The sequence below is a fragment of the Lepidothrix coronata genome, unplaced genomic scaffold (genome assembly GCF_001604755.1).
Source record: "Lepidothrix coronata isolate B3197 unplaced genomic scaffold, Lepidothrix_coronata-1.0 Scaffold17, whole genome shotgun sequence".
NCBI lineage: Eukaryota > Metazoa > Chordata > Aves > Passeriformes > Pipridae > Lepidothrix > Lepidothrix coronata.
In genome coordinates, this window is record NW_016690197.1 from 3,249,160 (window position 1) to 3,260,148 (window position 10,989).

The 10,989-nt window shown below is 35.5% G+C and overlaps 1 protein-coding gene across 4 annotated transcripts; it reads left to right on the forward strand.

Annotated features, from left to right (window-relative positions):
• The first annotated feature begins 283 nt into the window (after positions 1 to 283).
• Positions 284 to 6,838, forward strand: DYDC1 (DPY30 domain containing 1). Of its 4 annotated transcripts, none has more exons than XM_017806914.1 (7): positions 284 to 468; positions 1,517 to 1,669; positions 1,768 to 1,890; positions 3,591 to 3,752; positions 4,670 to 4,765; positions 5,935 to 5,992; positions 6,162 to 6,838. In XM_017806914.1, the coding sequence occupies exons 2-6, from the start codon at positions 1,523 to 1,525 to the stop codon at positions 5,983 to 5,985; spliced, it is 579 nt and encodes a 192-aa protein (XP_017662403.1). In that variant the 5' UTR covers positions 284 to 468; positions 1,517 to 1,522; the 3' UTR covers positions 5,986 to 5,992; positions 6,162 to 6,838. The 4 variants fall into 4 exon arrangements, with proteins under 4 accessions (XP_017662403.1, XP_017662404.1, XP_017662401.1 ...); XM_017806915.1 differs by having other exon boundaries at positions 284 to 437; XM_017806912.1 differs by having other exon boundaries at positions 284 to 448; positions 6,162 to 6,837.
• The last annotated feature ends 4,151 nt before the right edge of the window (positions 6,839 to 10,989 follow it).

Here is a 10,989-nt window from a genome sequence, read left to right on the forward strand (position 1 = left end):
GCAGCTGCTCTCCAAGGGAAGGCGAGCAGCTACAGCGCGGCGCTAGAAGCAAAGAGGTGCCAGTACCATGTCCGAGTAACTTTCTAGGGCTGACGTGTCAGGTCCTCCCAGGAAATCCGCGCACCAGGAACATGGATAAGGAGCGGGCCTGCCCCGCGTGTAGCCCAGGGGAGGGGTGGAGGCCCCGCCTGTGGTTAAATAGAGCCCGGGGGCGGAGGGCGTGGGTGGCGATGCAGGTGAAAAGGGCCGGGATAATCCAGGTCTGTTCGTGCCCGCGGGCCCTCACAGCTCGTCTCGGACTCGCCGCGTCAGGAGCCGCCGTGAAGGCAGAGGGTGGCACAGAATTCACACCCCGGCCACCGCGCCCAGGGCAGTGCCAAGAGCCTGGATTCTCTGCCCCGCCAGGGCTGTGCCAAAGGGATTAAGCGCCCTTGGAAGTAAAGGAAAGGTCGTGTTTGCTGAAATAGGGCGAGTAAAACCTCGTGTGTGTGGCAATGGATTTGCCATATGCAGGGTGGAAAAACTCCTGTCAGAGATGGATTGGTGAGGAAAACAGCTCAAGCATTATGGAGACAGAAGTTTTTACTGTGGTTTAAACATGTTTTCAAAATGGCTTTTTGTATTTTCTGCAGTGTCACTGTCTCCCTCTTCCCGACGCCCCCTGTGAAGCTCTTGTCTCACACAAGGTGTCCTGGGAAGGTGTCCTGAGGTGTTTCTCATTGGTCCCTTGTTAACCCCCTCCTATTGGTTGTTGACCCTTTACCTGATGGTTTTTTCTGTGTGACCCTGACCTAGTGATTGGTCCCCTTTTGACCCTCCTAAAAGCCTTATAAACCCCAACCCCACGATAAACTTCCTCTTTCATCCGTGCCTCCCTGGTGGTCTGTGTGTGCTCCTTGCGGGGTCACCGGACCACGTGCAGGGGTGGGGGGGAAGGGCATTCACCTCGCAGGTTATGGGGCCCGCATCCTAAGGCCTGGAGGTCTCCCCAGTTCCCACTAATCCGCCGTACGTGTGTGCTCAGATTTGTGCCTTTCATGACTGTATAGAGTGTTTGCTTCAGGCCCTGGTCTTGCATACTTACCTTAAAGGTAGTTATGTTAGTTCAAACTGAAATCTGCCCTTGATCATTCACAGTACTTCACTGTTCTTAGAAGACTTATATACAGATACTCAGTGACCTGTTGTGCTTTTAATGTTTTTTTTTTTTTCTCTTACGTAGACCTAGAATTACCAGCGTATTTCTAGGTAGTTTGTGAAATATACGTATCTAAACAATAAGGGGAGGAGGAGTTGAGCATTTTTTTCTGCAGTGATTGGTGTAACTGACCTATCATTGGAGCTTATAAGAACTAAACCAACACAACAAACAATTTAAATAACTTTCCTCTATTTATTGCAAGGTTCATAAAAAGTAATGTCATATTCAGAGTTAACTGCCCGAGGCAACAATTTTTAACCCCCCTAATTTAATTCTGTCATTCATAGTTAATACCTGTTTGTTTCTTGTTAGTAGATTTGGATGGAGTCTCAGTATCTGAAGCAATGCCTGGGAGATTGCTTGAAAAAGGGACTGGCCGAGGTTGTAGAGCATCGACCAGCAGATCCAATAGAGTATCTTGCACATTGGATTTACCGTTACAGAAGAAACTTAGATGAAGGAGAAAAGGTGGATCCAACTTAGGCAAAAAAGAAAATCATTACAATATAATTTATGGTATATATCTCTGGGTTTTCTTAATTGGTTCTGTGTAACCTCTGAAATAGAGAATGTTGGAGAGGGCTGAGCTGGAACAAGAACGGGAGGCAGCACTAGCAGAGCTTGAAATATTAAGAAAAAGGGAGGAAGAAGAGCGGATGATCCAGCAGAAACTCGAAGAACAACGTCAGGTTAATAATACTTAGTATTACATAATTCTCGATAGCATATGGTGCTGTGGCATCCTGTAGCTCTTTCTATACTTCCAATCTATAATGGTTTTGATAAAGTTGGCGTGAAAGAAGTATTTTAATCTCACTTTTCTAAATAACTGAAACTATTAGTCATCACGTGGGTAGGAAAGCTTACTATGCAGTACAATGTTATTAAAAATGAAGGTACTTAAATTGAAAAGAAACCAACATAAGACTTATATGAGAAGCAGCTGAAAATAAGTAGACTATCCTCTGTAGTTAATTATGAGCAAGAGCTGGTGCAAATAAAGCTAGAAATCATTGCAAAAATTCTAGGAGATCTGAGAATAATAACCAACCATTATCTCAAGCTACTTCAGCGTAATATCAGTAATGCCAAAAAAGGTAATGAGAATGCATACACAATTAGAGAGTCCTGAAAATGGTTGGGAACCAATGAATGAAGATTGCTTATTTAAGCAGTATGTTTAGCCTGATGCAGTGAGGTGCCTTTTTCTTTCCTTAGCTGCCTGAGCTTTCTGTTGGCATAAAGCAATTAGAATCCTGTACTGTTTGGACTTCTGAGAAATAAATATAACATCTCTGTTTGTAGCTATTCTTTAGAAAGGAGTCATGTAAACTTGATAACTTGTAAGAATCTCAGTGTTGCTGTGGTGATGTTGACGTGATGTGACTAGATTTTTTTGCATGGCTAACATTCACAGTGTTAAAAGTGTAATTTTGAATTCGTGCTGCTCACATTAAGCCCAGTTCTAGTGTAAGATGCATTCCTTCTATTTCGCTTGCAATTTTTAAATTCGGAATTCCCTAATTTGCAAGCCATAAGTTATGTGCTGAAGGATTTCATGAGTGATTTTGGATAGTAAATAGAAATAAGAATTATGTCTGGAGGTAATTCACAGAGAATTAAATAAAGCATTTCATATAAACTATGGGAAAAATATTGAATAATACTCATGTTAGATGCATTTTTTAACCTAACAATTTTGTCTGTAGTCAAATATTTAGGCAAATTTTGATTATATGTACCAAAAAGGAACATGAAAACTAGTTACAACAATATGACCATATTTGTTAAAACTGCTCACAAAATGCAAGAGCTAACAGTGTTCTCTAGTGCTGTCAAATGTAAATATTTAGATTATGAAGTTTCTGAAGTTTTGATGCAATAGGACTTAATGCTTACAAATAATAGACACTTTCTATTAGATATTTCCAATTGAAAATACTAAAGTTTGCTGATGGACATGATTAATGTTAATGATATTGCTTACCAGTCCTTTCTATAGATTTTATACTATATTGGTTCATCTATTTGTGCTAGATACTGTACAAAGTACCAAAGAGCTTAATCCAAAGTATAGGAGATAACTAATATAGTCTGCTAAAGTGCATGTGGAATGAGATGGTATCCAAAGTGTGTACACTAACTTCAGTCAACTGCTTCTCCTTCCCTTTGGTAGTAAAGCCTTGTTATCCACGAGAGTCCAAAACCTTTGAAAATGTTGAGCCAGATGATACTGAAAGGACTTTGTTACTAACACTGCAGTTAGGTTTTATGCCTCCTTTTTGTTCTATTTGTGATTTCAGTTATGGAATGCATTGTAAGCAATGCGGTGAAAATATGAATGTGGGGTTTTTTCTTTCTGATTTGTCCTTTCTTAAACTGATTGCAGGCTGAGTTGGAGCAAGAACGTGAGAAGGCTGAGTTGGAGCAAGAACGTGAGAAGGCTGAGTTGGAGCAAGAACGTGAGAAGGCTGAGTTGGAGCAAGAACGTGAGAAGCTGGAACTGCAGAGTGAAAAAGACAACATGCAGTTGCAGCAGGAAGATCAAAAGGTTTAAGCCGAAGCTTAGTTGGTAGTTTGAAAATACCATGAATGAACCATCTTTTCTGAATGCAGGCATCAATTATGAAACACAAGGCAGAAGCCCATGAGCTTTGAATTAACATATAATTTTTTTAAAAAATGTAAATGGGGGAAAAAATGTCTAATACCTTGGTTTTGCAGTCTGAATTTTTTGCCTGGACTTTTTCTGCTCTATTAGGTTTAATTAGTATATATTCAGAACAGAGCATATATTTATTGCAAAATTTAGTATAGGGCTATTTTAGCTGATGCTTCCACATTCCTTCATGGCATTTATGAGAAAGTTATAACAATATAAGCATGTCTAGCTTAAGTATTGAGACAGTAATGTTTTATAGAGTGTGAGTGTAAAGTCCTTTGCTGGAAAAGGAACTGTGGTTTTGAATTGCGATGCCTCTTGATTCTGAGATCTTCCTGGCACATGGGAATTTATACTAACAGAAGAGTGTGTAAACAGATGTCTGAGTCTTTTTATATGGTCTTTTGATGCTACTTCAGTAAAAACATAGACTGCTAATTGTTTATCTCAATAAAGCCTTTAAATGTGAATACCTCTTAAATTTATGTGGAGCACATAACGTTTGAGAAATACATAAGTTTTTAGAACTCTCTGTTAATATACTGACAGAACATAATTGTAGAAAGATGAGAGTATGAAAGTGTCAGAAAAAATGAATATGTAGAAATTTAAACTGAAATTGCTGTTATTAAAAAAAGTTTTAAGCATGCAAAGACTGTATTCACATACTAACAAATTTTATAGTACTTACCTTAAGTGTTCTTGTTATATTGATATATAATGTCTTCTTAACACACTTAAAATATTTTCTGTAGATTTCATGACATGGAGTATTTTTAACTGAAAACTGGTTTTCGTTACCATAGGAAAGTGAACAGACAGTATCTGAACTTACAGATAGACCTGGAACCCCTGATTTGACCAAAGCTGAGGAGGAGCTAGATCAGAGTGGACAGCCCGAGGTAAGTGTTTAGAAAGAGATTACAAATGAATGATTCTCACAGATTTGCTTTTCTGTGCTGACCTATCGAAGGTTTAAACTGTTACTGGTTCTCTCCTATGGCTTTAAGGGATGGCATTTTGGCCACAACCTCCAAACTGCCTGTAGCCTGTTCTCTAGTGCAAGTTAAGCCATTCTAATTTTTTAATTCCTTTTATACTTGACAGTCCAAGGAAATGAGAGAACATGAATCAGCCTTCCTTTAAAGCAAGGCAAGGCAGTGCTTTTAACAGATGATGCCAACTCCTGCAAAATCACTCAGTTTTCTGAGTATTCATTGGTCATTAAGAGACTTGTCTGACATTTTCCAGTTACAGTATTCCAGGTGTGATAACTTGAGATTTTGATATACTAGTTTTAGTACGTCATTAGTAGAAAGCTTTTTCCTTTATTGACTTTAATAGTTTGCTCACTTTATTTCTGGTATCAGTAGTGTAATTCTAGCTCAGAATTTATATTGTGATATTAACGTGCTTTATGCTGAAATCTACTTTAATAACAGCCTATTTTTTGAGTGTTCTCTAAATATATTATTAACATACTCATGACTATTCTTACGGTCGGGTTTTCACAGGTGTTTTTTCCACTAAGGTAAATCAGATGAATTCTAAATATCTCATATAGCCCCAATTTTTATAATTTTCCGATAATTATGTATGAAAAATTATTCTTGAGACTTGAGGCATATTTTATGAATTCTTAAATAAGCAAATCACAAGAAGTTAAAAAACCTAATAAACATACCTGCTGCTTCTTACATGTGCCATCTTCCAAGTTTTCATGCATAAAGTTGTTTCAAGTTAGATTACATTGGCCTTTGGTAACGTTGAGGTTTTACAGTTATATATTTGTTGAATTAAGCTACAAATTAAGAACAGTCAATAAAGTAAAATATATAGACCTTTACTTTTGAAATAATTCTGCCCTCAGAATCACAATGCTTCATCCAGATTCCCTGAATTTTATAATAAAAGTCTGATGACAACATTCATTGTATTCCACCGAATGAAAGAATAGATGATTAAACTGATGAGTACCAACTTGTCTGTCATGTGCAGTTTTTTCCTGTTTTCCTTTTTACAAAGTTCAGTCAATTCTGGTAAGTGATAGAATTTTTTTGTTGTTTTTTAGAGTAAAACAGATCTCACAGCAGAAGCAGAAGAAAGTTCCGAACTGACCTGAGAGCAGTAAATATATTTTCTTCTCCTTACTTGCTTATCCTGAAGTGTAGTATCTTGATTTATGTATTTTATATGAAGAACTGATTTACATACTGTTGTTTTAGTGTGTTTGTTTTCAGGGTGTTTGTATAAAGTCTGTTAATTCTGACATTGATTCTTCTTTTTTGTTCTTAAACAGTAGTAGCATGGCTGACTTGGAGGAAGAAAACTGCAACTGAAATGAGAGAAGCAAATAGATTTTCTGCTTATTGCACATTGATACTTGAAGTGTAACCATAATAAATACACATAAAATTAATGTGTTGGTATTATTTGAGGGTAGGTGCTACAGTATGATAATTTGAATCTATATTAAAAGAGATATTTTTGAAAAAAGATTTTTCAAAAATTTGTATGGTTTCTGATAGAAAAAGGGAATGCTCCACAGGTTAGAAGATGAGAGAGTTCTCCACATCAAACTAGGTGCAAAAATCCAATCAGAATATTTTTCCAATGTATTTGGAAGAGATGAATTTAACTCTGACTGAATTGACATATCTACTAGAAGATCTTGTCTCTTAGAAATCATTAGGTTATTTTTGTATCTCTGGGTGTTTGATGTAGACTTTAAAATAACCTTTTCTGAGTATTGTGTGATACTAAGTGAGCTGCAAGTCCGCATATCAGTTTTGATTAGTCAAGTTTTTAAGTCTTTTCTGCATTTGTCTTGAATTTGTAAATCAACAAGTTGAATCTACGTTGTCCTTACTAAGTACCATTATTATTTCTAAAAAAAATAAGAACAATATTTAGCTTGATCCATAGTTATCTATAAAAATAAGTTTTATAATCCCTAAAGATGCATTAATTTTGTAAGAACAGATGTCTGTTATCTCTGATATTTTGGTATAGGTTGTCAAGAATGTTCCATGTCTGTTCATTATAAATCAAAAAGACATCAGCACTAAGAAATGCTTCAATAAAATGTGCCTTTGTATCTCAGCGTCTTCTAATACAAGTTAGTTGGACAAGTAACATTAAGTCATTGCCAATATTGTATAATGAAAATATCTTTCATTACAAATTCAGTGTGCAGTTAATGCATTCACAGCATTCTTCAGTTTTGGGATGAAATAGATTTTTGTGATAATTTCACTTTAATTTTTTTATATTATTGCTGGCTCTAAGGGTTTTGCTATCTTTGGCAAACTTAAAAATATCTATATGCTACACAGGCAAAGGTCAATTGTATAATAAATATTTTTTTGCTCTGCATAACGTTTGTTCATGTAGCTCCTACTAAGCATAATACTATCAATTTTTAAAAATGTAAGCACTAATGATTTTTAGTATTGTAGTATATTATTTTCCCCCTAAAAATATACGTTTTTTTAAAATTTCCTGTGCCCTTTTTCATTGCTTCATTGCTTTTTGAGTGCTTTTAACTAGCATATCTTACATGAATAACCTTAAAATCAAAAGAGAAAAATGTCACTACCAGGTATAAATACTTAGAAATGTTTATGTAACCTTTGAAGTAATGAAAAATGGAACTACTCTTGTGACGAGGTGGTCAGGCTTTCTATCTACATTTAATCTGCATTGGTATAGGTTTGCAATTTCTATGATAGTCAAGAACCTTTTTGGTGGCATGAATATGCCCTTATGGTTGACATTGCAGTAAACTGATTATGTCACAGTTTATGATTATACTATTTTAACTGTTACTAAAAAATATAATTTTAAGGACATACTTTAAGATACTGCAGTTCTAATTGCACCTGTTAACACTGTAAGCACAGCAGCTTCCTGTGCCAATTTCAGAGGAATGGAGTAATTGGATAAATAGATGGAGTTCTCTTATGAACCAGTAAGTATAACTGAATCTTGTTCTTTGGAGTAAAATTTTTAAAAATTGATAAGTAACTCACATGTAACTCACATCCAACATGATTTTATGTCCAATCATGTTGACTACAAAAATTTCAACCTTCATACAGCCTTCAAATTCAAGACAGTGTTTTAGAACATGCTATGAAGTAACTTTAATAACACGTGGCCTTTGCTTTTTAATCTCTTTTCACAGTTTTTTGTATCTTTGTTTGATTCTGTTATGTGTGTGTCCACTAGAGTGCATCCCAAATAAGCACACTGGCGGCTCTGTCAGTTACAGCCCATGAAAACTGCAGCAAGTGTTTGTCATTTTGTTTCAGTTTATTTTTAACTGGCTTTTTTTTTTTTTTTATAATCCTGCAGGACATATTCCCCATTTTTCTCTAAAAATAGGAATTGAATTTTTGGATGGAAACTCTATGAGAAAATGGCTTAGGGTCAAAGGATCAAAATAAAATTGTTCCTTTGCTGTTATGTACAGAAGGTATTGTTCAAATGTTATATGTAGAAATTTCTGTTTCTTCAAGATTTTATGTGTGTAGATGTAGTGCATTATGCACCTTCTACAGCTTTATAGGAATTTTTTTGTTGGATATGGGACAAGAGGGTGAACAGTTCTTGGCTCAGTGCTTTCTTGAGGTGCAAACCAGCCTGTAGATAACTTGGAAATTTCGTTCATGACAAAGATGACTTCTGCTTGGGTGTCTAAACCTGAAGGAGAAATTAAGGCAGCTTAAAATAATTTTTGCCTTTTCGTTCTAAACTTTCACCTTCTTTGGAGTATAGCAAGCTAGAGTCTGGAACAGGATGAGAACAGGTGAGAAGATAACTATTCTAGTTACTGCACATAATGTGATTTCACAGGTAATAATATAATAGAGTTTTACCTCTATAAAATCTAAAGTTGTATATTGAATAAGAAAAAGGCAATTACCTAATGTAACAACTTCCATTGCTTATGCTTCTTTGAATACATTTCTGTGGAATGAAGAAGATGGTATTCAGAGGCAGAATGTAGAAATTGTCACTGAAAATAAGGTGTTAAATACTGAAAGAAGATTTATGAAATTGTCATTTTTCCTTTCTTCAGAATAAGAGCAGTCTTATTCAAGCTGCTATCAGACCATGTGCAGATCCCTCACAGAAAGTGCTGATAGTAGTGTGCCCATTCACAGCTGTTCTCATTCCAACAATACTGAAGCATAAGGATGAAAACAGATATGAAGCCCAGAATAGGACAAAATGATTCAGATTAACTATCAGTCTGCTCACAAACATGGTAACTCAGCTCTGCAATGTAAGAAAGGAGAAATACATGTTGCAGCAAGCACGTATTAATGTTATCTGTTAACAGAATAGGCTTTATTAAGTTTGCAGTCCCCTTTCTTATGATGGATGGTTTTCATAGTCTAAAGGAACTAACTTATCTTTTTGTAAGCAAAAGCCTTATACAATAATTTGCTAATGGGAATGGGAGAAAGGTGAATTGGTCTGGTTTAAATGTAAAATAGAATTCCTCTGAACTTTGCTAATACAGTTTATTCACATTTGAAGTCAACTATTAAATGCTTTACTTCTATTTTGTGGAGTTTTTCCTGTACTGAGGTTAGAAAAAGAACAGTGTTGTCTATTGACCAGAGCTAGAAAAGAGCGACTAAACCTGTTGCTTGCTGATAAGGACTGATGTACTTTTTAAAATATCTTACCAGTACACTTGTTTGCTTTTTTGGTTTTGTATTTGTGGTGGGGTTTTTGGTGGTTTCAGGTTTTTGTTGTTGTTGTTTTGTTTTGGAGGGTTTTGTTGTTTGTTTTTGTTTTGTTTTTTTCCTTTTGTTTTGTTTTGGTGGATTTTTGTTTGTTTTTGGGGGGTTTTCTAAAACTTTTGTTTGTTTTCTGGCATTACCATTATAATCCTTCCTGCAGTCATTGTACTTTATACTTGTGTATTTGTTTTAACTAATATAATGGAAGAAGTTATACTATTATAAACATTTATATAAACGTGTATATAGACCAAAATTTATTGGTCTAATAGTGAAAGGGATAAAGGCCAGGTAGAGGACAATGCCATTTAATTGAGTTGTCACAGTGTAGCAAACTTTTTAAGAAATTAAGCAGAAGACTCATTGCCAGAATTTGAGAGTTCTCAGATGTGTATATATAACTTAAATACTGTGGGTCTTCCCTGTTAATCTGCACCTCATAGAATCATTCTAATGAACCAAAATCAGTGTTTAAATTAGATCAGAGATCAGACTTTTTGTAATCTATGCTATTTTGGATTTGAAATAAATTAGAAGGTGTTACATCATGGAAAACTAGGTTCATTAGGGCCTGTGTGAAGATACTGAGTGCTTCCATTTTATCTTTAGGTCATCCAGAATCAATGGCCAGAAATTAAAATGATTTTATTATTAATACCAGGCATATTTGTATTATCACCTGAAAGCAAATCCAAGGTGTACAGTCAAGTAATGTACTAAGCAGAGAAGTTGCCATTTGCTTCTTGTTGCTTCTTGTTCATTAATCTTACTTGAGTTATCTGTCACAAAGGCTGTATTGATGTCTCTGTACTGATAAGAAATATATACCTCACTAAATATCCAGATTTTCCCCATTAGTTTGCATCTGGTGTAATTTAAAATTTCAGTGTACTTTAAATGATTCTGTGAAGCTTGGGATTGATTTAGGAAAAAAAAAATTGATATTTAGGCATATCATGCCAAAGTTATCTGGATGATCTAAGACTCTCTAAGGAGTATTTAAAAGCTTTAGGAATCTTTTAATGAACTCTCCAAGGAGATTCTGCTACTTTCTGCATGTAGTCATTCATGGATCTCAACAGAAGTTGCTATCATAAAAGTTTTGGTTGGTTTTTTTTTGTGTTTTTTTTTTTTTCCCCACAATCTTGGGAAAGTAAGTGTGAGAAATGTGACTTTAGTTTCATGCAAGAACCCATTGGTGTTTGAGTTGAGCAAATTGGCTTTTGGACAAAAGACATTATTTTATTCAGTGGTTCCTCTATAATTTAGACATTGTCTAGCAGATTCCAGATAAAGAAATTGGCTTTTCCTATGGGAGGAAGATGAAATATGTTTAAACTTGATCAGTATTTTGGTTAGTCTGTTTTTTG

Excerpts from the sequence above, each read along its gene's own strand:
- DYDC1 (XM_017806914.1), top strand. The coding sequence starts at position 1,523 with ATGGAGTCTCAGTATCTGAAGCAATGCCTGGGAGATTGCTTGAAAAAG. Across the intron at positions 3,753-4,669 it reads TGCAGCAGGAAGATCAAAAG|GAAAGTGAACAGACAGTATC; the intron begins GTTTAAGCCGAA and ends TCGTTACCATAG. Across the intron at positions 4,766-5,934 it reads ATCAGAGTGGACAGCCCGAG|AGTAAAACAGATCTCACAGC; the intron begins GTAAGTGTTTAG and ends GTTGTTTTTTAG.